General features: G+C 31.3%; 2 protein-coding genes across 3 annotated transcripts; both read right to left on the bottom strand.

Annotated features, from left to right (window-relative positions):
- Nucleotides 1-4,957: 4,957 nt before the first annotated feature.
- Nucleotides 4,958-14,543, bottom strand: LOC110639226 (3beta-hydroxysteroid-dehydrogenase/decarboxylase). Its single transcript, XM_021790084.2, has 12 exons — nt 14,166-14,543; nt 12,830-12,919; nt 12,623-12,756; nt 12,371-12,541; nt 12,112-12,228; nt 11,928-12,007; nt 11,252-11,447; nt 10,672-10,789; nt 10,058-10,232; nt 7,692-7,851; nt 5,563-5,638; nt 4,958-5,468 (listed from the first exon to the last, which is right to left on the bottom strand). The coding sequence occupies exons 1-12, from the start codon at nt 14,419-14,421 to the stop codon at nt 5,302-5,304; spliced, it is 1,740 nt and encodes a 579-aa protein (XP_021645776.1). The 5' UTR covers nt 14,422-14,543; the 3' UTR covers nt 4,958-5,301.
- Nucleotides 14,544-19,345: 4,802 nt separating this feature from the next.
- LOC131178614 (hydroxyacylglutathione hydrolase 2, mitochondrial-like) lies at nt 19,346-26,413 on the bottom strand. Of its 2 annotated transcripts, XM_058143748.1 has the most exons (8): nt 26,257-26,413; nt 25,031-25,213; nt 24,720-24,923; nt 23,257-23,380; nt 22,735-22,835; nt 20,837-20,911; nt 20,645-20,743; nt 19,346-19,738 (listed from the first exon to the last, which is right to left on the bottom strand). In XM_058143748.1, exons 1-8 carry the CDS (start codon nt 26,308-26,310, stop codon nt 19,592-19,594), a joined length of 987 nt encoding a protein of 328 aa, XP_057999731.1. In that variant the 5' UTR covers nt 26,311-26,413; the 3' UTR covers nt 19,346-19,591. The 2 variants fall into 2 exon arrangements, with proteins under 2 accessions (XP_057999731.1, XP_057999737.1); XM_058143754.1 differs by lacking the exons at nt 20,645-20,743; nt 20,837-20,911.
- Nucleotides 26,414-27,447: the final 1,034 nt, after the last annotated feature.

Genomic DNA, 27,447 nt, shown 5'->3' with positions numbered 1-27,447 from the left:
GAATTTAAATAATATTTAACTTTATTTAACCTGATTTAAATATTTTATTATTTTAATTTGAAATATTCAATTTAAATGATCAATCATGACCTCTCTCTGTCTTCTTTTTAGCTATGGTAATAGATACGGGTGGCCACGGTCTGGTTTCGAACTAGAATCGAATTGAAATTGATTTGATTAAAATTGGATTGAAATTGATCAAAATTGGAATCTGCTTCAAATCGGATCAAAATTGTCTTTTTATGGTTTGATTCAGATTCATAATTTTTAAAAATCGCGGACCAACAGTTTCGAACCGGATTGAACAGAAGATTTCGAACCGGAACAAACTAGCAATTTAAATATAAAAAAATTCAATAAATATTTCACTCTACTCCTAATTCATATATATATTATTAATTCTCTACATAAATATTCTCTACACTCTCTTTAATTCTTAATACTCTTTCAATTTCCCTCAAATTTTCTAAATAATTATTTTCTACACTCCTTTTAATTTCAGTACTTTCACAATTCTCCTACTTTATTATTTTTATGCTCACTAAAATTTTTAATAGTATCTCAATTACTCTGTTATTATTTTATATCTTCAATAAAATTTTCAATACCCTCTATTTTGATATTTTTTTATATTTTTTTAATTATCAATTATCATATAATTTTTTTAAAAATGGCAAGTAATATTCAATTCCAATCCTCGAAAATGTGAAATGCTTCTAGGTCATATCGTACTATTCTCCTCCAAGTCAGTTTAGGTCTACCTATTATTTTCTTTCTATCCTCAACCCAACATATTCTACTTGCCTAATTGGAGCTTTCCTAGTTTATGCTTCACATGACCAAACCAACTCAATATCCCTTTTCTCAACTTATAACTGAAAATTTTGATTTCTCTAAATCCTAAAAGGATACATAAGCAAAATTAAGTTCATGCACCTTTTCTAATTTTTTTTAAAAATTAATTTTATTTTTAATTTTTTAATAAATTCAAGTCTTTACTTATTAAATTTTTCTTAAAAATAAATTATTTTTATTCTTATTTTTCTTATTTTATTTTGATTGAAAGATTTTTAAAAAAAATTAAAATATTTTTACAAATATAACTTAAATTCTAAATCAATAAAATTTTCATCTAATTTTTTCCTTTAAGTTGCTCTTAAACCACCCTTAAATCGCTTTCAAACCGTTTTAAATTATCATTTTTCGAACAGACCTTTAAACCATTTTAAACCGGAACTCGAACCGGAACCAGCGGTTCTTAAACCGTGGGCACCCCTGGTCATAGGGTAGCTTTAGCTGTTTTTTCTTGTTTATTCCATAGTTTTCTCTTCAGTCTCTAGGTTTTTTAGTATTAGTTCCCCTCTTAGATGGGGTTTTGCTGGGTTTTAGCAGGACACCTGTATGATAAAGAGATCCTCCCTTGTAGGTTGTTGTGAAGCTCCAAGATGCAGATCACTTGGCAGTGGAAGGTTATCAATTTGGTCACCCTTTCCTTAAGGCAAGTATAATAGCCTGCGTTTGCCAAGCTTGTTATCTGTTTCGATCGGAACTAAACCTGGTCTCTGCTCCTTTCAGGTGTATAGCTATGTTTCTTCCTCCACCCCTCCGCTTTGAAGGAGTTGAGAGAGGAGAAGTTTCTGTTGAGCGAAGTGCTACTTCCATGTACTTGTGTGTCTTGCTTCTTCCTTGCTCTTTTTGTCTGCAATCTTCTCTGAGTTGCTGTTGAAGGGGAGGTGGCATTGGTTGGATTGGGTAACCTGATTCTTCCCTAAGGTTGCTTTTCTATTAATAAGACTTGAGCTAGAGTTAAAGTGATTGTAATATATTATTTTGGACTTTAAGCCTTGTGCCCATAATTTATATAATGAAATATATTTCCAAAAAACAAAAATCAAATCTAGCCATAATTCATAATTCATATAATGAAATATAAACTTATATTTATAACTTATAATGTAACACATTACAGAAAGCCTAGAGGCCTTCAAATAAAGAAGCCCATGGTGTAAACACAAAACTAGCCGAAGACAACCCCAATCCATACAAATATAACCCAGCAGAAACCCTAAAAGGGGTGGCTGCAACCCAACTGATGACCCAGATGAGCTAAGCATAAGCGCCACATGGAGGATCAGCCTCTACCAAAATCTTCACCTTCATTGGAAGTCTTTCACCTCCAGCCATATTAACGGGAACGAGAAACAAACATGCTAAGCTGAGACATAAGCCACTTGAAGCGTAAGACCATAACAACACTAAATCATAAGAACTCGGGGTAGAAGAAAATGAGGAGAAGAGGGAGAACTCTGATGGCATCTCAATCTCCTTTAGCCAGAGGGGGCAACCACAGTCTTAGATGGACAACTAGCAATATAACCCACAGAAACCCCCTTCCCCAGAACTTAGCCATTAAAGCACAACCCCCCAAGCCCAGTAAATCTCACATACGAAGAAACCATAGAAATTCACATCGGCAACCAAACCAGGTAGAGGACATCGACAATGGGTTCTTTGGCGTCTCACTCACGCTTTCCGAGCTGACCCCCTAGATCGCACCTCAATCCTAAACCTGAGAGAAAGAAAGAAAACAAACAAAAAGAATTCTCTTTCTAAAAGTTTAGAGAGAGACAATCCTGGGCACTTAGTTGCTTTCATTCTTCTTGTAATATTATTTTTTTCATCTGGTTGATTAAAAAAAAAAAAAAAAAAAAAGTGGCTGAATGTAGACCTAGAAATACTAGTGAAGTATTAGAAAATCATTTTGGTTTTATATCTAGTAGATTTATAATGGAACTTATATTTCTATTAAGAAGAATAATGGAAATTTATAAGGGGAAAAATATGGAACTCCAGATGATATTTATTGATCTAGAAGTATATTATAGAATGCCGAAAAGAAAGAGTTGATCTCAAATATATAAATATCATTAAGGACGCATGTGAAGGACAATCACAAGTGTAGGAACAGTGAAAAATGGTAACATGTGAGTTTCCCATAACAGTGAGTTTACATCATTTATGGACTTTGAATTTGCACTTATTTACCTTAATTATGAATGAACTCACTAGTCATAATATTCAGCATGATATCCCATGGTACATGTTATTTGTTAATGGAATTGTCTTAATTAGTGAAACTAGTAAATAAGTTACCCAAAATTTATGGAGAAAAACTTTTGAGAATAAGGGTTAGACTAAGTAGAAGTAAGACGAAATATGTGCATTGCAACTTTAGCACTCATAAAAGGAAAGAAAGTAAGATTTAATTAGATAGAATTTAGGGATAACAAAAGTTCCTGAATCCATCCCACCTCACCTCGAACTCGATCAATTTTTCCTAACTCCACCCTGATCTCGATTTGTACAAGGTAAGGACGAGAAGACCTTCTTTCCTCCCTGAAATCCAGTAACTTACCCCTCACAATAATATATTATTATTATTTTATTAAAAACTAATTTATTTTTATGTGTTTATTTATTTAAATATTATAATTTTAACAAAATATATAAATATATTAATGAAATAATATGTAAAACTTACATGTCTAATTATGTTTTACTTTTTTATTAAATAAATTTATATTATATGCTAATAAATTAAAAAAAAAAATCCTTGCAGGAAAACCCACCCCACCCAACACCCCCACGGAAAATACCCTACCCCAACCCCGAACTGCTGTGGGGGGCGGGGGAGCGATCCCTGCCCTCGACCCGCCCCATTGCCATTCCCGACGTAATAGATGAGAATATAATTCATAGGATTGGAATAGAACAAATAAAATTATGTTGTAGAAAGGGTGTGCTATGCAACTCTAGGATTCATGAGAAAGTGAGGTAAAGATCCATTTAACTGTGGTTGGGCCAATTACATAGTATGAGAGTGAACATTGGCATCTAAACTACAAAATATCCACAAGATAATTGTAGCATAAATGCCAATGTTAAGATGAATGTTTCCTAACATGATAATAGATAAGATTAATTATGACCACATCTACTAAAACATACATAAAGAATACATGTAACACACATTGTAAATAAAATGAGAAAAGTCGATTAAAATAATTTGATTGATTAGATGTTGTCAACGTACAATATTGCATGGTCAATTAAAGAAGTGTGAAAGTGGTTCAATAAGTAAAGAGAGACCTAAAATGAAAGTAAAAGTGGTTCAATAAGTAAAGAGAGACCTAAAATGAAAGTAACTAGTATTAAAATATTTAAATTTTTAGATACTAATGCATAATTTATTTTAAATTATAACTAAATGAAGAATAAAAAAACCATATAACTGATCAGCTAATTTGAGATTAAAATTTAATTGTTATTAATTTATTAAAAAAAAAGGAAAATGCTTTTACCATGTTTGAATACCATGATTTGAAATAAATAATTTGGATTTAATTTTAGCAATGACTAAATGAACAATTCATCAAGAATATTTGATTTAAGCGGAGACAAGTTCATTACTTTTAATTGCAAAAACAAAATTATATTGTCATTTCAAATTATTTAAAATGCAAATTAAAGTTATAAATTTAAAATTGTAATACTTCCCTCTTAATATACAATGTCAATCGTCCAAATCCTCAAAAAAAAAAATTCACATTTCCTTCTTTTTATGTACTTTTAAAGAGAAGCAGGAGAAAACACTAGGGCAATAAACAATGGAGAAAGAAAATCAATTTGCAGTGAATTAGATCTTCAATTTTTCTCCCCCAAATTGTTAAGTAGAAGAACATTAGGGAAAAATATATCTCATACATTACTAATAAACGTCTGTCTGTAAGAGGTTGGTCTATAAATAAATAGCAATAAAATTCCATCTTTTAAAATTTGTAAAAGATATCAGTAAAACTTCTAACAACTTTTCCATGAGCAGATTGCAAGAATAATAGAAGATATTTACAGAAAACCATATTTAGGCAAACAATCAAATTGCAGTAACTCACAACCGAAGAAGAAAATGAAGAATTATATCATAAATTTGAAATTCGACCTATTTCCTGATTATATTTCAACATTTTGTCCAACGTTTCTCCAACCTAAACCTAGCCTTTCAGAAAATTAGCAATCAGTGTTACACAGGAGAAAAAAAAAAGGAACAGAAGACAGAAAGTTTGTGTTGTACTAACATACCCCATCTCTTTCTTTTGCTGGGGGACATCTCTCTCCAGTTTTTGGCAAAAAGCCTATATAAGCTAGCAGATCGTACATCAAGTGTTCTGATTGAGCTTGGGAGAAAATTTCCAGACCCTCTACATGCTATTTGTTCTCTCTCACAAGAGGTCTCTTCTCTTTTTACAGGATTCTTTTGTTTTGTAGAAATGATGCCACGGTTTCAGGAAGATTTCTCATCAACAGCCTCTTTGATTCCTTTATTCTGTCGAGCAGAATCTTTCCTAGTCCATCAATTTCTGGTTCATATTGCTCATAAACGAAGAAGGCCGTAAAGGAAAAGACTAGGGCTGCATTAAGTTCCAACAAGGTCAAAACTAAAGAACACTAAATTGGTATCAATAAAAATATGAATTTGAGATTGTAGAACAAAATGTTCCCTACCTATTCCTACCATTCCTACCACCAGAGTCATTGATCGCAACAGAATCAACTTCAGAAAATAGAGAGAGAACATGACCTGCATCAGTTACGAGAATGGTTTAAGAAGAAATTCCACAAGAATACACCTTATCTTAATCAAAATGAGAAGATTTATTCATACCCCCCTCACGTGCAACAAATGTGCAGTACTAAAAGAGATATAAGCATGTGTGTGGCTTTAACATTCACATGCACTATTAATCCTCTTTTTGTCATAGAACAAAATATCATGTCAGGTAGTGGCAAATCTAGAACTTTTTTTTTTCAAGGATCAATATATAAAACGTAAAATAAAATACTGTAGAAAGAAAAAAAAAATTTAGTATCTTATAACTGGACTCAACGAAATTTAATACCTTGAAAACTGTCAAAAATTACATCATTATTGATGTTATCAAACACATCTCTCTCTATGTTAATAACTAAACGATCATTCATCAATTGATCACACAAATAATTACACAATTTTGTCGTGATAAAGTTCATTACTTATAATAGTTACAATAGAGTTTTGAAAGCAAATAAAATTTTAAATACATAGCATGTTTTTTTTTTGTCTCAAGTGATCTTGCCATGCACCTACTACTGATGCCAAGATGGTTGTAATATCATGTACAAGACACACTAAGCATTAAAAATTTTCACTAGAATAGACAGGGAAGTTCGTCTACATGTCATGTTGGGTTTTTTTTTTTTTTTTAATTTAAATTCTAGAAGGAAACACATCAATATATCTCAATTTACATGTATAACTGACAGTTTCTACAGTCCCATAATTTTTCCAGCGATTCATATTTTTGTAAATTGACTGTTACATTTAATGCTCGTCATCTCAAAAGTTTTCTTTAAGACTGAATATTTTATTAAATATAATTCAAGGTCAAATTGTTCTATTACATAAGAAAACTTATCTATATTCAATTTATTTGAAAGTAGGCATGCATGTAGAGGTGACTAGAATTCAGTTCAAATTGAAAAACCGACCGAAGCGATTTAATTCAAAATTTTGGTTCGATTTTCTTGGTAAATTGATTAGGTTTAGTTTTTTATTTTAAGAAATTCAATCTTTTTGGCTCATTTCTTGAGAAAAAAGGAAAAGTTAGAATCAAATCGAATAATTGTTTTTTAATTAATTGTTATTAGTTCTAAAAATGAAATTGAAAAAAAAAAGAAATATAATTGAAATTAGGTCTGAAATGAGTCCAGGATAAACTTAAAAAAAGAGTCCAACATGAAGTCCAAACCAAACCGAACCAAACCAGTTTTATTTGATTTTTCTCTCTAATTCAGTTCAGTTTGATCTACTATAAACTTTGATTTATTCAGTTTTTTGATTTTCCAAATTGAACCGAATCAACCAATGCTCACTCTACATGCATGATCTACATTAAATAGAATAGTAAATCCAACAGTCAATTTGAGAAAATAGGAATTACACGGAAAAGTTACAGGACCATGTAAAAGTGTGCAACTTAAACATGCGCGCGCGCGCGCGCACACACACACACACACACGTGTGTGTGTGTATATATATATATATATATATATATATATATATATATATATATATATTCTGCATTCTGTCTGACAGAAATGCAGGTAGCAAGTAGAGATACATAAAATACAATGTTTAATCATGAAGTAATCCTACAATAAATTGAAATCTGCTTAAGCTTGCTTTACAATCTTCATTCCATATTACACACCCTCAAATGAAGGAAACCAAAAATTCTGAGAATTTCTCCAGATTTGCTAAAAGACAAGTGCTACACTATTTAGCTTAAATCATTACTAAAGCTGTATAAGTAAAACAGAGGAATCATGTGGGAAGGCAGGATTCACACTAGTGTATGCATATATAGTTCCTAGATAAAGTAGACTCTGATAACAAATTTAATAGTTAGAAAATTGTAAATGCTCAAAACTACCACGCTCATGCATCTTAGCACACACAAACCTAACAAAGACAATTACAATATGTGCATCCTACGCTTGGGAAGATTGCATGAGCATACAAGTGAAAGGAAGCATGGAAAAAAAGACATTGATAAACTAACTCCCTGAAGAAGAAATACCATCACAATCCATACCTTAAAGAATTTATTCCAATCCTCTCCTTGGGCCAATAATCTTACATTCTTGTTAACCCATCTATTCCACAGATATGCTATGAATGTCACTGAATCTTTCACCACTGTTTCTGAAATTTCAAACCAAGACAAAGATATCCTCTGAATGGTAAAACCGGATCTGTTGCAAAGGTATAACAATCAACACACCTCATGTAACTTTGAATACAATGAATTTCATCACTGAAAAGATTAAGAATTTAATATAATAGTCTATGGAGTAGCTTCAAAAACCTAGCAAAGACCATGCACCTGACAATTAGTGCTAAACAAAATTAAGGATTCAAGGCATATAGACAATTGACTATTTTCCCTAGTTATTTTTACCAGAAATGGAAATGGGAATAAATTGCTATAAAGGGGGAGACCCGTAATACTTGAAAAATTCCAAAACTTGTACAAAAATAAAATTGGAAATTTTCTGAAATTTTTGACGCAAGTTTCACATTTTTATGAGACCCGCAGAATATTTTGTGAATTTTTGAAGCTTTGAGGTATATGCTGAAACAAGAGTTATTGTTGATCACTGTAGGTCACCATAGATGGCTGACGATATCATTGCAGTTGTCACTGCATATTACTATAGCAACTAGGGGTGTAAACAAACTGAGCCAAGCCTAACTTTAGCTTGTTCAGGCTTGGTTCATTAATATTAGTTTAGGCTCGAGCTCGAACTTTAACATTAAGACTCGAGTTCGACTCGTTTGAAATATGTTAAATTCGAGTTCGATTCGAGCTAAGCTCGTTTTAAGTACGTTTATTACATTAACGAGTCAAGCTCGAGCTCAGCTCGCGTCAAGCTCGATAAACTCATTAAAACGAACTCGAAAGCAAACTTAATAAGGTCAAACTCGGTTCGAGTTCGATAAACTCGATCTCAAATTCTACAAGCTCGAGTTCGAGCTTGAGTTTCAATTCAATGAGCTCGGGCTCGATTGTTAATTATATCTATTTTAACTCACAATTATTTTCATAATACATTATTATATGAGTCCATAGTTATAATAATAGAAAATAACAAGAAAAACAATTTAAAACACATTGTAAGTTATTTTAAAATAACACAAATTACACACCATCATAATTCAAATAAAATTAATTATTCTTTATTCTTTCAATTCAAAACTACATAATTTTGAATCAAAACTACGTAGTTTTAAAATTACATTATAAATTTTATGCAATTATAATTAAATTATTATTTTATTTTTCTAATATTGTTCTGATAAAATATATTACTTTTTGCATTATTAATTAATTTATACCATTAATAAATTTTATTAATTTGTGTTGCATTATCAAACTCAAGAACTATAATTAAGGATGGGTTGATAGCTTGTGAACTTACACCAAAACAAGCACAAGCTATCTCCAAGAAGATCAACTTAGAACTCCAGCTTGATAAATTTTTATCATATAAAGACTCAATGGTCAAAGTTGAACATGGCAAATGGCATAGGCCAGTTGCTTCTTCAAAAGAAAGGAAAATGCTCAAAAAAATTCTTTTGACAATAAGACATCAAAAGAGCACAAAGCATCTTATGATAAACTTGTAGGAAAATTTAAAATTATTTCAAAAGTTGAACTTACTTATCCAACAAAAATAAAATAATTTTTTTTTTACCTTGCTGCACACATACATAGGGGATTTCCCCTAGTTTACCCTTTTGGGGAGTAGTGATCTCAGCAATAGGACACAATTCTTTAGTTATACAAGTAAATAATAATTAATAAATGAGTCATAATGAATAGTAAAAACTAGAGGGTAAAATCAGCATACAAAGTGGGTATAAGATGTGGAATTCATGCTTAGATGGAATGAAAATGGTTTTGCCACAATGAGATCACAACACCACCATCAGTATGAAAACCAAGATTAAAATCTAAGCTTTGATTTCATGTTCTCAAATGGAGTTTCTTCAATTCCTTGTTATGAAAATAATCAACTCAACTACTTAACTAAGCTTTAATCCCAAATTAGCTAGGTTCAGCTATATGAATATGTTTCCTTCATTCCACCTGGTTTATGGGTACATCTTTAGAAAAAGCTAGGGCTGCCAAGTCCTTTCTTAATATTTCTCCTCACATCAAATTAGGTCTACATATTTGGCAAAAAGATTAAAAAGGGAAAGTTTAAAAAGGGAATATGTAATATTCCCTTTTTAAGAAAAGAGCAAAGTTTAAAAAGGGAAAAAAAAAATCATGTGGCAAAAAGATTAACAGAGTGCCATATTTTTTAGCAATTTGAATAAATTATACAATTCCACAAATGCCAGCAATATCCAATCTCTAGCAGTCCATCTGTAACAAGCATAAATGATACTTACATCTCTAGTGGTAGAATCCCATATCCATAGAGGATGGTAGTTATTATCAGCAGAAGCTTTGCAACAGATGATGTAAAAGTCCTTTCAGAAAGTAAAAACCAGTAAAACAACATAGCAAAGCAAAGGAAATATGTAAATGTTCTCTTCTCATCTCTCCAAAGTAAAATGTCTGCAACTGCAATGAGAAAGTTTAATACATTAGTCACATCAATAAATTGTAAGATGCATCAAAAGATGATGGAACTAATTATTCAAGATCACAAACTCAGTCGTAATGCTGGTGGAAAAATGGCAACCTTTTGGCTGAACATAGACACACCCAGAGAGGTTATCTGCAGCTAGGGAAATATTTGCCATGCCCATCAAGCTAAGTCTAGCTAACAAGCATACAGGCTAAAATTAAGTTCAGGTAGAAATAAATATATCTTTATGAACAGCCGTGCACCCATAAAGATTTTGACCATAGAATCTATTAATCTAAGCCCAGATCAATATGGCTCCACCCCTAAATATTTCTTCACAATTTAAACTGATAGAAACATGAAAGCAGATATGGAAGGTACTAGAGGTACATTGCGTAACCGTTTTCCAAAAAAAAAAAAAAAGATTCCAACCTTTCCCACTGCCTAGCAGCTTGTCAACCTTTGATTGTTCTTCAAAATTAGTGCACCTTATGAAAGATGGGTCCTTGACCAAGTGTGAGAATGCGTCAATGGTCAATGCAATACCATCCTGTATGTTCAACAATCAACACAAATGGAAAATTTTAAATTTCCGAAGTTCCAAACTTAAGATTGAAATTATAAATTACCACATCCTTTTATGTCATCAATCACCAATACCCAACTAGCAGACCATAAATTATAGGATTCAAATGTCTCAGAAAATTATTGGTATCATCTGGAGATTGAAGTATGTTAACTCGGCGACCCATCAACAAAACAGAGTCACAATCAAATAGCCAAGCAAAAAATTTCTATAAATTCAGCAGATCAAAATTATACAATCAAAGTCAACAATCCATCATGATGTCAAGAATATCCAGAAATTAGAGGATTAAGAATTTAAAGGACAACAACAGGCTCATGTAGATTAAAAAATGACAAGACATCCAAGAAAAAAATCAATGTAATGACAAATACATCATAGAAAAAGGTATTATTACAAAAGGCCACAAATTAAAACAAAACTTACATCTAGAGAGACAACTGGTGAGTATCCAATGTATTTTTGGGCTGCATTGCAGTTAAAAGTCCTAGTGTGTGAAGCTAAACGGAAGTAGTAAGCTGACAGCGAATGATTATATTTTTTGAAACCCAACTTTTCATGTGTCCATTTGACAAACAAGAGAACATACCACATCATACTGGCAGGGAATTTTATCAAAGGTCTGCAATCAAAGTAAACAGAAAAATCAGACTGACAGTGGCATTAGAAAAGCACAGTTTTTAATAAAAAAAAAAAAAAAGAAAAATGCTAGAGAACACCATAGAAGAATGCAAATCCATAATTGTATTCCCTGATCCATCTTTATGAATATGTGAGACAACAAGGATGCATTTGGTACACTAGACACAATGTAACAAAGCTAAAAACACCTTGAAATGACTAAGGGTGTTCTTTTTTTTTTCCCCATTTCATACTCTGGCATCTAGCCCTTTATTTTATTATTTGCTAATTCTTATGTATTTTTATTTCCTTTGTGCTTTGGCTTTCTACCACACTTGATACAGAAACGTACAAAAGTCTAGCAGTTCTCTCTCCCTCTCTCTCTCTCTCTCTCTTCTTCTTCTTCTTCTTCAAATGCTTACATGGTATTTTCTAGCACTTTTCATCCTTGAAGCCTAATAATTTTGGATGCCTAATTTACCTTTGATACCCCAAGCCTTCCAACATCAATGAGACAAATTCCCAAAACTTCATGGGCTCGAGATTAGTGATGAAAAATGCCTGCAATCGATAACAAACAAGGTAATATCTTCTTTGTGCATGATTGCGATCAAAACAGAAAATAAAGAACTCTAAATTCATGATTACTTGAAATGTTGAAATACCTTGCCAGCCACAGAGATCATCTGAGAATCCAGAGCTTCTTCTGCACAGATGTGGGCGTGAATAACATTCTCAGCATAGGTGAAGTCAGACATATTTTCACCACTTCCTATAATAAACTGAAAAGAAATTTTGTTACTTCAAGAAGATTAACACAGTTTACAATCATAGGAGTTCAAGATGTGTACAAAATAAAACATGAAAAGTCTAAACAGAGAAGGAGAAAAGATAAAACATCTTGATCACAAATAGCTCTCAAACCTTTGCAAAACCAGATTTTGCTAATTTCATTAAGAATGGCACAAGCTGTGTGTCTCCAGGTCCAAAGACATTGCTTGGACGAAGTGCACATGTCAAAAGGCCATCAATATTGTTAGCAAACAGGATCACTGCTTCTGCATGAGCCTTAAGGTCACTCAACATGTCCTCAAACTGTATAATAACACCAGTTAAGAGGGATACATGGTCAAAAAGAAAATTATATAAGGTCAGAAGGAAAAGCAGTCAACATACTCTCCAATGGCATGGTAAGGACTCATCTCCATTGCATATATCATGTGAACCGTCAAAAATTACATCTGCAGAACTGTTATATATCAGCTTTCGAACTTTGCACTCTCGGCAAGCATTGATGACATTTTTAGCTCCTGAACAAAGAAAGCAATCAGTACTCTATACATTTCAATGAGAATAATATTTAGCAAAATCATGATCCATTACCTTGAACTATAATTTTGTAGCAATAATAGAAATCGTGATTCCATAAATCAGTAGCTTCCATATAAAATACTACAGATGCACCCTCAATAGCTGCAAAGGCACATGTAACAGTTAATTTCTCGATCCAAATTTGATACTGTAAAAATGAACAAACAGTTTATTAAAAAAATGCAGGGTAGGTGATAGATAAACAGAAGAAATGACAGAGCATGCCAAGGATCAATACAAAAGCACATGCACCATGCAAAGAAGAGTGAGAAGAAAGATATTAATAACTCAACTCTTTCACCAAAGATGGATAAGTTATTAATACCAATGATACCAATGATCAAAAACAACACATAACTTGCCAAAACAGATAAATGTTTGTTAGAGAAAAATTTTATTTAAACCCTCATAAAATAACTTAATTTGACACTTATAAAAACAGAAAGGTCCAAATGAACCATTTTACCAAGTTCATCACTTGAAAAGGTTAACACTGAAATAAATACATAATATAAAGAATGATTGTTCATAAAGCTATCAACTCAGTATAGAAGCTTCAAGGAAAATAACCGGCAAATAGTAAACTGAAATGTGTTCGGATTTTTGCTATTGATCTCTCTGCAAACTTTGGAAGCGTATGTTTTCAATAAAAGCATACTGCAAAATAAACTGCCTCCACAACTACATAACACAGCCACATTTTCCAAGGAATTCCCCTGCATTATATTTGTTAGAAACATTTAGCATTTTGCAAAATGTGGAACTGGAGATCACACTTATATGTCTGTGGGAATTCAACGATCTTGTTCACTTGATTGCTAACAACAGATTCAATAAATGCAGCAATAGATGCATCATTACCAGCATATTAAGGAACAAGAAACATGCAGGCTAATGGTATCATGCCAATTCTTATGGCTGCCATTTCGTGTAATTCTTTACTTTGTGATAAGAAGCCCAAAAGCAATCCCTAAACAGAATTCTCAATTTAGCTGACCATTGAACCAAAAACAGAACTCCACAAGAGGAAGGCCTCCTGTGTCTATTTTGATCTATCTAGTAATCCAGACTCAGTTATTTAAAATGTCAAGCATTAAGAAAACCAAGTCTTAATAATCCAGTCTCAAACTCAGTTCTCTTCACTTGCAAATTATTAAAAAAAAAAAAATTGAAAAATCAAACTTGATCTATCTAGCCAACTAAACTCATATTCAGCAGCCAGTAAACAGTAACCTGTAATCTCCACCCCTAAATTCTGACAATCCATACCCAAGATTTCCTTTCCTCTCGGTTTCCTTTCTTAGTTCTCAGCAAACAAACAAAGAGACCTATACACGTTACAAATTACCTTTGACGATTGAAGAGACGTCGAGAACATCAAGACGATGGCAGGAAGCACGGCCGGAAGAGATGGCGTCGTTAAGAAAGGAGTCAGAAGAGTCAGTGAGGTGGAGTTGCAAAGAGTGAGGGGAATCGGAGACTCGAACGATCCAGTTACCCAGTTTAAGGAGGGTGAAGACGAGCGATCTTCCTAGAAACCCTCGCCCTCCAAGAACCGCGCAGGTCTTAGGGTTTAAATCCCCAAATGGAACCTCGATCGCCATTAACGACCACAGAGAGAGAGAGAGAAAACGAAATCGATATAATCAGAGAGAGAGAGAGAGCGTAGCGTAGAGATATATAAAAGGAAGGGATTTGGCGCGGAAAGTATTACATAGAGACGTTTTTGTTGGTTTTCTATTTCTATTTCTAATTTTTTTTTTAGTTACTGTAATTGTTGATGATGGGTCCCACACAAATATATTCAGGTCTTTTTGTGAATTTTGGTTTTTCCCTTTTCTCTGGGTTTCTTTTAGGTAATTTAGGGTTTTTTTTTTTTTTCCTTTCCTTCTTTCAATCTTAACCCAGAGAAACCTAAAACTAGGGGTGAGCAATCGGTTCAAATCGAATCGAATCAAATCGAATTAAATTAAATTATAAAAATCGAACCGTCAATTTTAGAAATGGAACCGAACTGAAATTGGTGAAAAACCGAGTCGAACCGAACCGCTTTATTTCAGTTCGGTTAGTTTAAACCGATCGATTTGATTTTTGATTATTTTTTAATTTAGACTTGATTTTCAAGTTATTTGGTCTAATTTTAACTTTGGTTTGAACCTAATAATCATTAATCAATAAAATTAAATAATTAATATATATATAATTAAATATAATTCATAAATTTTTCATAAAAATAAATTGATTTAAAAATCGATTTGGTTCGATTTGACTATATAAATCACTATTTGGTTCAGTTCGGTTTAATCGATTGTTTTCTTTTCAAAACCGAACCGAATCGAAATAACTGAAATTTTTATAAATTAAAATCGAACCGAACCGATTAAATTTTAAAACCGAATCGATTGAATCGAATTGACTCGGTTCGGTTTGATTTTTCGGTTTGAACCGAATTCTGCTCAGCCCTACCTAAAACTGCAACTGGTTTTTTTAATTACATTTAATAATAATAATAATAATAATAATAATAATAGAAAATCATTCAATTTATAAATATTATATTAATTAAAATTATAATAGATCTCATATTTAAATATCTATTAATAATTAGCGTTTTATGATGAATTATTTTACTCCCTCCATACAAATTCATGTGTCACTGTCTTTACTAATATGAAAAAAAAAATGAAAATTTATATTTAAGGAAATACTAAAATTTAATGCGCTCAATATATTATATAATTAGCTGTATTTTATATCATTAAATTGAATTTTGAAATTTATTTTTCTTGGGATTAGGATATTATTTAAGAAGAATAACTCTAAATTAAGAATAACAATAATAATATAAAATAATAATAATAATATAAAAATGTGAAAAAAAATATTAAAATATTGGAGAAGGATTTATTATTAATGAAGATTATATTCCAAGTGCTCACTCCAAACAATATTACTCCTATATTACATATATATAAAAAATAAAAGTTAATTTTTCATTATAAAATATTATATTTTTCAAAAGGTTATATTCCCTACTTTTTAAGGAGAGGGAATAGACCATCTATTAGAAAATATAATTTATCATCTATTAGAAAATAAACTTAAAGGAAAATTTTATCTAATATCAAAAATAAAATAATTTCTACCCCACAAGCCAATAGCCCAATTAAGTAATGGCTTGACTCAAAACAATCACAACACACTACCCTTACATATAAAGCAATCTCTAAAAGGAATTGCTCTTTTGAAATTTTGGCCCTACTCTTTATTTGGCATTAAAAATAAATGTTGCTTTTTATGTATTTGCAATTTGCAATAGCAAGCAACTATCTTAAAAAAAAAAATTTCAACATAATATTAAAAAAAAAAAAATAGGTGAGGGGAGAATTCGTCAATTTAAGGTCAGGATATGCTATCAATATTTTTGAGAGATTACAATAAAATTTACATATCACTTATCAAGAGAGACTGTTAATAAATTCTCACTCTCAACTTAATAAGAAAATACTCAAAATGAGTCATAATATTGATGATTTGTAACACTATGAGAATATGTAGGGGAGAGCAATTTTCGGTTTAAACCGAAAAACCGAACCGAACCGATTAATTCGGTTCAATTTGTTCGGTTTTAAAATTTAATCGGTTCGGTTCGGTTTATAATTTTGATAATTTCGGTTAATCGGTTCGGTTCGGTTATTTTCATAAAAAAAATAAAAAACCGAATCGAACCGAAATTAATAATATATATAGGAAATCAAAAAAATCGAACCAAATTGAATCGAACCGAACCGAACCAAATCGAAATCAAAGAAAACTGAACCGAACCTTAAGATTTTTGAGTTTTGATTTCTATTTTTTTTTGTTTTTATTATTTAGATTTAATGTTAAAAATATGAAATTTTATAAATTTCGGTTTGATCGGTTTAAAACCGAACCGAACCGATAGTTATCGGTTCGATTCGATTCTGTTTTCTCTTATCAATTGGTTCGGTTCGATTTTTAAAATTTTTTATTTTCGATTTTTTGTTTTATCGGTTCGGAACCGAACCGACCGTTTGCACACCCCTAAACATATGGAGGTTGTAGAGAAAAGAAAAAGGAAGAATACTATAGGGCACCATAGTCCATAGTGGCCCAATACAAAATAGCTAGTGCTAGTGGGTGACCTAATAATGAGAGAATTAGACAACTATGGAAGCAAGGTATGAATCCAAAACTTAAGGGCAAAATTGATGGTTTCAAGGATGACTTAGGAAAGCAAAGATAAGGTAAGGTCATCTCATGAAATGGCCTGTCAATTTCATGGATATGGAATCAATTTCTTCATTGGAAGAGTGATGCAAGATAGGGTTGAAATTTGTATTAGCTATAAAAATTGTGTTTGGTAAACCCATACATCACCTAAACTACCAAATGAAACCAAAATCACATTAATAATAATAATAATAATAATAATAATAATAATAATAATAAGCAATTTCTCACAACATAAATTCACTAGCTTCTCCCAATATTTTCCTAATTCCTCTCATATATAGCTTTGCTTATATATTAATACTCCGTTTATTTTATAAAAAATAATTTTTTAAATAATTTTTTTTAACATTCAAAAAAATAAGTCAATAAAAAATATTTTTTATTCAAAAAAAATTAAATTATTTTTAAAGAAAATGACTTAGTATTTTCAAAAGAAAAAATTATTTTTAAAAGAGAAAATTATTTTTTATTTTTTAAATTTTGATAAACTTATTAAAATATGTAAACACCATACCATTAGTTTAACATTACTCATACTGTTAGATAGTAATACTCTAACCGAATTGGATAAAAAAAAAAATATATAGCTAATTTCAATTAATTAATGATTAAGACTTTTTATTATTATTGTATTACACATATTGTTTAAGTACATCTCGATTGCATTTCAATTTCTTATATTTAAGTCGGTTAACTTTCCTTATTTGTATGCAATCAACATTTAATTTTCTCATCTTTATGTTGATTGACTTTCCTTTAGGCAATCCATAAAGTTATATAGGAAAATCAACCAATGGATTGGTATACGAGTGGTAAAAGATTTTACGTCTTTTAAATAAGATCGAGCATTTGATCATTGTTACATCTCTTAAATAAAATCGAGCGTTCGATCATTGTAAATGGAGAAAATTTTTATTGGGAGCAATTTATCATATAATAGATATGAAAACACTAACATAAAGGCATTGCATCTGAGTTACTCAGAAAGATAGGTCAATTAAAAAAAAAATTTATTAAGAAATAATTAATCATTTAAAAAAATTATTTTTTAAATTTTGATAATTTTATTGAAATATAAAAATATTTATGCGTACAAAATATAAATACATACAACTAATTTAGCATGACAATTAAATAACGAAAAATAATTTTTAAAAAAATATTTTTCATAAAAATTATTTTTTATATATAAATTATTTCCTCTGAAATAAATGAAACTTATGCAAATTAATTTGCTGTACACACAATTAAAAAGAAATAAAAGTGAGGGGCAAGTGTAGTAATTCTCATAGAAATTTTTTACATTTAAGTTCCATTTGTTTTACAAAAAATAATTTATATGTAAAATATTTTACATGAAAAATAATGAAAAACTAATGCTATTTGTTTATATTATTAATATATAAGGCTTTTTATATTTTAATAAAATTATTAAAGATTAAAAATGAAAATTGAACTAGTTTTTTCTTTAATAAAAAAAATATTTTTCATTTGGCTATTTCTTTGAGTGCCTTAAATATGAAAAAAATGCAAAAAATATTTTTCAAGAAAACATTTATTAATTTCTGTCAAGCCATCCCAAAGTATCGATCTAAATCCCAGTGGTGCAACGATAGCTTGGATTAGTACAAGCAAAATTTCCATTCCACAGCTCCAGTAAAATAGACTACTTGAATCACAGATTTCGTTTGTTTAACCCCAGATTTCCATGCTAAATTCTGAAAATCTTGCAGCAAACCTGTCATCTCTTCTATATATGCTTGCATCTATAATAGAGACTCAACGAAGAAAAATCCTTATACAAACCCAGCCCATTACACATCTTTGTAAATTCAGTTGGTTTAAACCTCATGGAAAACAGACGAGGCAAAAGATAAGGCTTCTCTTCTCACTACTGAAGCTACTACAAAGACAAATCACAAAATTGTTTGTTTTTCTAAATTTCCTTTTCACAGTTTGTTTCCCTGAATGAAGATAATGATATGTTTATATACTTCTGAAGCTTATTAACAAAATTGGCCAAACTTTTAAATTTTGATCAAGCAAGACAACAACAACTTTAATTAGTAATGCAATTAAAGCTAAAGATGAATTGCAGAAAATGTATACTCCATTTTCAATAAATTGAAGCTCAAGTTCACCATGAATTTAAGAACACTTTCTTTGTTTAGCAATAATCTACTGAATGCAACATTAGCTAACCAAGCAAAAATCATTGTCACATGTTACCCCCTTTGGCCAAAAGTACACGACAAAAAAAAATCATCATGATATTGAAAGAATATTTTTGGATAGCAAGTAAAAAGGATTCTGATTTCAAAGACATATGATACTAAAACTTTCGTCATCATCAAATGGACTTGAAGAACCAACATTCCAATAGAAATCTAAAACAAATTCAAATATGCAAAAATATATGGACAGAAACTTCAAGTATCCAAAAATATATGAACAGAAGATAAGTTCACTAAAAGTGCGGGTTACTTATCCTATAGACAGACGCACCCCATAAATATCTTAAAAACTATCCTTTGCTTGACAAATGATGTGTAAGGCTTCTGCATCATTTGCCATCGCTGGAATCTTTAATGACTGCCGGATTTCTGTACTTGAAGTGCGAAGGAATGGATTGCAAGCCTTCTCAACCTTCAGCACAGTTGGAATCTAAGACATCACAAAGAAAGCCAACTTCAATGTGGAAAATTTAGGAAGATAAAATAAAAAACACTGCCCTGATAAGATTGACTAAGAACAGTTGAAGGCCTGCCAGATGGCTAAGCAACTCAACTTGCTTGATATTACAAGATCCTTTGAATTGAACTTGATTTAAAGGTTAATGACCATTAAGAGGATGCACAACATACATAACTACAATGCTCTAGAGACAGATTCACAACAAAGTTTGGTTCCACTTCTTTGTAGCCTACAAGCTCATTTAAATTGAGCTTCATCTTAAGGTTCAAGTATTTCTAAAACCTAGAAGAGGCCATAAAAATGGAATGCACTAGCATATGCAACAATTCTTTCAAAGAACAATAGCAACTCCACATAAGGGGGACTCCAAAAAATGGATTAAAATTTTCACATCCAACTCCAAGTGGAGCATGCAACCACTATCACAGCACAAGACACGTTATAATGAGTTCATATTTTGGTCATAAAAATAGCCAGCTCAATCACTGAGAATTTTGACATAGCCAAGCAATCTATTAAGAGAATCTTGAAAGATTCAAAAACAACAGATGCACCAACATGAACACAAGTTTGGTGTCACACAAATGCCAACAGGAGTTGATTCATATCTCTTGGCAATCCTAGAAATCAGTTAGTAAGGAAAGAAAAACCTAGTGCGCACTTAGCAGAGTCTCTTGGCCTCATACCAGAGATGTGGCATTAGTTCTGACTTGCAAGGAAGAGCTCTACAAGGCGCAAGGCCAGGGATCTGAGGGATATAAACGGCTGCCCTTATGTAGCCCAGTCATTACATAAATATAAACGAAAACCTCTGTGCGAGTGTGTGGGTGGACGGATGGATGAATGTATATCAATGAAAAGAACCAGAGGACTCACTGTTGGCAAATTCTTGCTGCGAAGATGGGCCACATGGGCTGCATAGGAATGCAGTGCCTTATTATTGGGTTCTATAGACAATGCAAACTTTGAATTACTCTGCCAATTGGATGCCTCATAGTTAGGGCCCATGATTTTCATCTTGGGTGGATTGAACAAGTACAAAATAAGGAAAAGATGATAGCAACTAACCAATGTATATTCATGGCCGCAATATATATTTGTATCATCTGGCAAAGACGTGATTTTTCTCAGGGAAGAATGCATCTGGAACAAAGACAATTATCCGTCATAAAATCCATTCACTATGAATGCATATATCGCTTCCTCAAACAACTCCATCATGGGAAAAAGTCAGTCAAATAAACATAGCTCAGCAGTCAGAATGTTACGATAAGGAGAATAAGAGTGTTGAAAATAAATAGAGGGTCTTTGGGTTCAAAATTGTAATAAAGGAATAGTATGAAAGTTAGTAGAGTGACCTGGGAGTTAGTTAGAGAGTGGTGGGAACAGTTACTAGTTAACTGAAATCAGTGTAGGAGCTGTATAAATACAGCTACCTGAGAATGTAATAGCATCTGTAATCAATCTCAAGAATCTAATACAAATCTTGTGTCTTTCTGCTCTATTTCTCTCTCATTTCTGCTTCTATTCCTCCCTATTACCCTCTCTTTCATTTTTTTCTTCTTTCTCTGAATCAGTAACAGCTTGTTAGGGGTCTAGAACCCTAACAATTGGTATTCTTGCAAGGCATTCCAAGAATCAATACATAGAATTATATTTCTCTCTCCTATAATTCTCTTTGAATCTTCTCCCCTTTCTGTTCTGTAATTCTGTTCTCAACAAGTCTCTTTCTATTTCTCTGTTTCGAATGGGCTGTACAAGTCTGTTACATAACAAATTGGTATCTGAGCACTGTTGTTCAGTGCACTTGCTTCCAAATCAGTTTGCGGGAGTCACAACCATAAGAGATCAGTGGCAGTCTTCCAAATTCCAGGTTTCTCTCTTCTTCTTTATCCCTTTCTCTCTTTCCCTTCTTTCTCAATATCTTCTTCTGTTCTACTTCCTTCTTTCCCTGAAATTTCTTCCGTTCTTTCCCTTTATTTTTCTTCTTTCTTCTTAGCTGAGCCCTAATTCTTATTCTTCTCCCTCTTTTCCTTAATTTCTCTCTTTTCCGAGAAACCCTGTTTTTGGGGTTCCATTGTCAAAATTCCAGAAACATCTGATATATATATATATATATATATATATCTTCTCTATCTTTCTTCCTCCTCTGCAGAATACTTTCTTCTATTTCTGTAATTTCATCTCTATTCTTCTTTTCCAATTACTCTTCCTCCTTTCTGTCTAATTTTCTTCCAATTCCAGTATCAGTAACAAAAGTATCTCGTTTCTTTTCGATTCTTTTCTCTCCTTCTATCTCTCTTCTCAACTACTCCCATTTTCAGATCCCTTTTAATCTTTTTTTATTCCTCTGTTCATTGTTCCTCAATTCTTTCTCTCTTCCTAACACAGCACTAGCATATAATTATTGACGCAAAGCCTAGATTCTTAAAACCAAAAATACTTAAATTTTAACCAAAAACCAAAATTTACCTATAGTGGCCGCATATAAAATTCCTTATCAAGTGTCAAAATACTAGAATGCCTAAAAGGAAGAAAAATATTTCCAAAGAGGTCATTCTCTCCAAGATGAGCTCAGTTCAAAATTAAGACTCAGGCAATGCCTCTAAGGAGGAACAAAAACTGCATTACTCAAACCGTAAAATATTCTCTTCACCACGAAATATTTCAATATTTAGAAAATTCAACTTTAAAAGCATTTGCTAATGAAGAATTCCATATTCTTCTACTTCAAAATATTAAATCATTCCTTGACAACATTTTATTGAAGATTTAAATGCCAATAATTTTCTCAAAAATGAAAGCTCTATTTCAGTTGTCCAAATGATGATAGAAGATAGAACTATTTCCCCCAAAATCGAAGATATTTCCTTATTTTGTTCACAAAGGTTTTTAAGCAGATATATCCTAACCAAAAAAAAAAGGAAGGAGGAAAGATGAATTCCTGGATTGGCAGCACCAACTACCTGCTCAGGTGTTCCTTCCAAAAGCTTGCCACATGATAAGCTAAACAAAGTGTCTCCTGTGAAAATCGCCCCTGATCCAGGAAAGTAGAAACTAATGTGGCCTACAAAAAAGCCAACGCAGAACATTAGAATGTTAAATGAAAAATTAAAATGCATCTGTGCATACTTGCTTACATATACTGAAGACAGTGTTAATCATAGACCACACGCACAATGTACGAAGAAATAATTGTGATCTATCGATGTATTTGGGAAAATCAATCCTGGATTTTTGAGTCAAAAGCATATCAACGCATTTCAAGAAACTCAAATTATTCTAAGCTACACTAACCGATATAATATAACTTTATGAAACGGTAGTTAAAATTTAAACCCAAACTAATCACATGGTATCAATAACAAAACAAAAGTTAATGCTGTAACAATATAGAAGCCAGCTACAGAAACATGGTATCTAATTTCATTAATTGATATTTTAGTACCAACATGGTTTCCTATTTTAAACAAACAACAAAGTATGACCTCGGGTATGGCCAGGAGTTTCCATTACAACCACCTCATGCCCTGCAAACATCCATTTATCCCCATCATTCAGAACTATATCAATGCCAGGAATTCTGTCTCTGTCAATTCCTGGACCAATTACCTACAGCCAAGAAATGGAAATATAAAAACTCAATACAATTGAATGAGTGTTTCAAATTGAGCTTCTTCACAGGAAACAAGAACATTATTGAATGCTGTATAACTCTTTTGTGTTTACTTCAAAACCTTACTTTCAATATATGCAGTTAGAAAAGAAAAAAAGAAAAAGACAAAAAGAGAGCCACAAAATAAGCTTATATGTTTATTACTCATGCACAACAAACAAACTAAAAGTATAGAGGTACGTAAAACTTTGCAAAATGATCACAAAAGTGATTGGTGTGACCAACATTACCAATTTAAGACATCTTCAATTTCCCAAAAAGTTAATAACAAAATCATTTAAAATAATTAATAACATTTGAAAACAAAGCAACAATAACCACATAATTATTAGCATTCTCATTGAGTCTTAGATTGTGGCTTGGGCAATTCAGAAACACCTATTCGCATTTTTGATGAGGTTAATTCTTGGTTTTGATCAGATTTTTACAAGCTGTTATTTATTTAGAATGGAGAGGAATTGATAATAAACAACTAAACAAGATGCTAAAGTTCTTGGAGTTGCATTTTTTCCTCTGTTTTATGGAGCATTTGAAAATTTGGATGGAGAGGAATGCATGCATTTTCAAAGATCAATCTTCATACTTTAATCTGTTTTGGGATAAGGTGGTTTCTTGGCTTCTTTGCGAACTCCTTCAAGGACTTTAAAAGAAGTGTCTTTAAACATTATTATGAACGCCAATGGAAAGCATAACGAACATGAATTTTATCGCTTTAATTCGTTGTATTTCATGTCTAGCATACTTACTACAGATAAACTATTAAAAATTCAAGATAGGAAATTCCTTTGATTAAACTAAGTTTTATATCAAGACAGAGTTTCATAGGAATGACAAAAGCAGGGCAAAAGCGCCAATTATATACTCAGATTCTATATGAACCTAACTTACAATCAAAACTTATGAACATGTGCCAAGAGTTGCTTGCCAAAGTTCATATGTGATCGAGTGACTATAAATTTGTGAGTGAATCTTGCATAAATAAGAAAACTTAATTCCCTTATCATTTCTAATCCAACTATCTGAGTTTTACCATTAACAAAATCTCCTTCTTAAAATTGTCATTATAATTAATGAGTAGTTACTTTCTTAAGTAGAAACAGAAGGAAGAAAACGTTCCTCATTGTTAGATACGATCTACAAAACTGAAATTGTCAAAACAAGCTTTTATTTTTAAAGCTTATAACTTGTTGTGCCACTGTTCACTTACAGTAATTCAACTGCTTAAATATGAGTTTATGGGAAAAGAATCTAGACAGGGAAATACCAACATCATACCTTTGCACCGTACCTTGCTTTCAACTCTTCATTCCCACCAGTGTGATCATGATGATGATGAGTATTCAGTATATAGGTCAAATTTCGGTTTTTCCTACTTAGAGCATCTATAATTGGTACAGCTTCAGTGGGATCAACAACTCCAACTGTGCCGGTATCCACATCATGTAAAAGATATGCATAGTTATCCCCAAGACATGGCACCTGAAGATACAAAAGGCAGCAAAAGAATGGTACTAGAAATTAATTTGCAAGACCAGGAACCAAAATATCAACCCTGTACAACAATTAAAAAAAATAAGTGTTCTTACCAATTCAATTTGTAATGAGGAAGACATATTGGAAACACTGCAAAATTCAGCAACTCTAAGTGTTCTACTAGCTCCACGCAAGGTCTTAAATGGCAAAGACAGTAAGTGCATGAATCCATACAAGAGGCCTTTTCTAAGGCAAAGCTGTCTTGCACCTGGCCATACACAAAGCCCACTCCTCACCTAAAGTATGAGACGCAAAAATAAGGTTCTAAACAATATCTTTGCAATGTCAAGAAGCATCTCTACTAAAAAGAAGGTGATGGTAAATGCAATTAGCCTATGATGGAAGAAGCAAAGACTAATTCTAAACAACAGCACCAAATGGCAAGTATGGACTAAGTAATCATTTTCTTTACATAGGCCAGACATCGTATGCAAAAAGGGCAAGCAATAGAAGATAATGGGGAGGTGCTACACAAAAATGCAAGAGCCATTACTATGTATAGTAAAACTCATGATGGGAATTTGTTTTTGTAGGTTCATATGTCATACCATTTAACTTGATGAGTGCATGTAATCATTGGAAAATAAAACCAATTTCCACAATTACAAGTCATGAGTGCATTGTATGATTCTTGAATCCGTATGCCTGGATTATGCCCGCCCACGTCCCAACCCACCCCCCACCCCAAAACAGCGGAAAAAAGCAAGCTCACATTCAAGTCCTGAATTTGCTGCATATCAAGTAATTAACCCTTAATACATATAAATTCTAACAACTGACAATAAACCCGCTAATCCATCACCATAAACTCTGACAGCTCCTACATGTTTCGCTAAAACAAAGTGTACATTATACCTATTCATCATACAGTTTCACCCGTACAAAATATATATGATAATAACATTCATTTTGAAGGGAGAAGAACTAAAAACAGATTGATTGCTATTGAAAGCAAAACCAGTACAAAAATACACGTACTTGCCTAAGAAGGGAAAAATACAAAACAAAGAAATAAATCCGCAGTTCTTTACGCAAGCGACACTGCTTCAAACCCAGAAAGGTCAAACATAAAAAAATTAAAAAAAAATACCCAATTCACCACATGGGTTCAAATACTTAGATCATACATTTTCCAGGAAAATTAACAAAGAAAATAACCACCACAGACTACTAAATCCATCCAATGAGAGGGGGAAAAACAAATAGAAACGTGTAAGTAAATTTCCAACAGAGTATTATAAAAAAAAATAATAAATAAAAAAAAAGAGCAGAAACAAACCCTTGAGCAAGGAAGGGAGGCCATAGCACAAGATGCCTTAGAGATCATTTGCATCCCTCTCTCACCCTCTTTTTGGTTACTTAAAGAAGTTGAGAGAGAGAGAGAGAGAGAGTGTGAGAGAATTTTTTTTAGAGAGAGAAAGAAAGAAATATTTTTTTTTTTACTTTTTTTTTTTTTTTCAGAGAAAGTGGTTGAGAGAGAGTATTTGTGGGTTGGCATTTTGGTGGCAATCGGCACTCAGAATGATTACTGATTGATACATCGGTGCAGAACAACAATGATATTAAATAAATAAAAAAAAATCCAAAAAAAAAATAAATAATATTTTATGTCGAGGCTCATCTTCAAAATCAAAATCACTTTACTGAAAACGAAAGCCACTAGAGCAAAGCGATTATTTTTTTATTTTGAATAGAGCTCAATTTACTCCCGTATTTATTGAAAATGATTTAATTTTTAATATGTGAGTTGCTTTTTTTAATTTTTTAATAACTTTGTTAATTATTTTTTAAAATTAATTATTTAGTTAATAAGTTTTAATGTTAATTAAATAATTATAATTGGTTAATTTTTTTTTTATTTTACTGTTTTAATATTAATTAATAATATGAAAATAAAAAATAATATTTTATATTTTTAATTTTATTTAATTATAATTGTCTAATTTTAAATTAAAAACATAAAAATATAAAAATAATTAATTTGAATAATTAAAATTAATTACAATAATTTTAATTAATTATATGAAAACAAAAAATATATGTTATTATTTTTTAATTTACTTAAGTATAATTATTATGATTTTTATTTTTAATTAATTATATGAAAATATAAAACAATTTCGTTATATTTTTACTTTAATTAATAATATTAAATAATAAAAAAATAATATAAAATAATATTTTAGATATTTTTATTTAATTAATTATGTAATATAAATTAACATTTAAATATTAAAAAATAAAATAAAATAAAATATTAACAAACGGTACGTCTAATCAAATAAATTGAGCTTTATTTTTTTTTTTTTAATAAAAGTGAACTTTTCAACATGAATATATATTTAATAAATGATACACCTTTAATCAGAGTATTTAATTTATTATTTATATTTTAATTTTTAATTTAAAATTTATTTTTAATAAATAAATTGATTTAAATAAATAATTATTTATTTAATAAAATTATTTA

Source organism: Hevea brasiliensis, chromosome 1 (genome assembly GCF_030052815.1).
Source record: "Hevea brasiliensis isolate MT/VB/25A 57/8 chromosome 1, ASM3005281v1, whole genome shotgun sequence".
Lineage (NCBI taxonomy): Eukaryota > Viridiplantae > Streptophyta > Magnoliopsida > Malpighiales > Euphorbiaceae > Hevea > Hevea brasiliensis.
The sequence above is the reverse complement of the archived record's forward strand: the minus strand, read 5'-3'. Positions and strand labels throughout refer to the sequence as shown.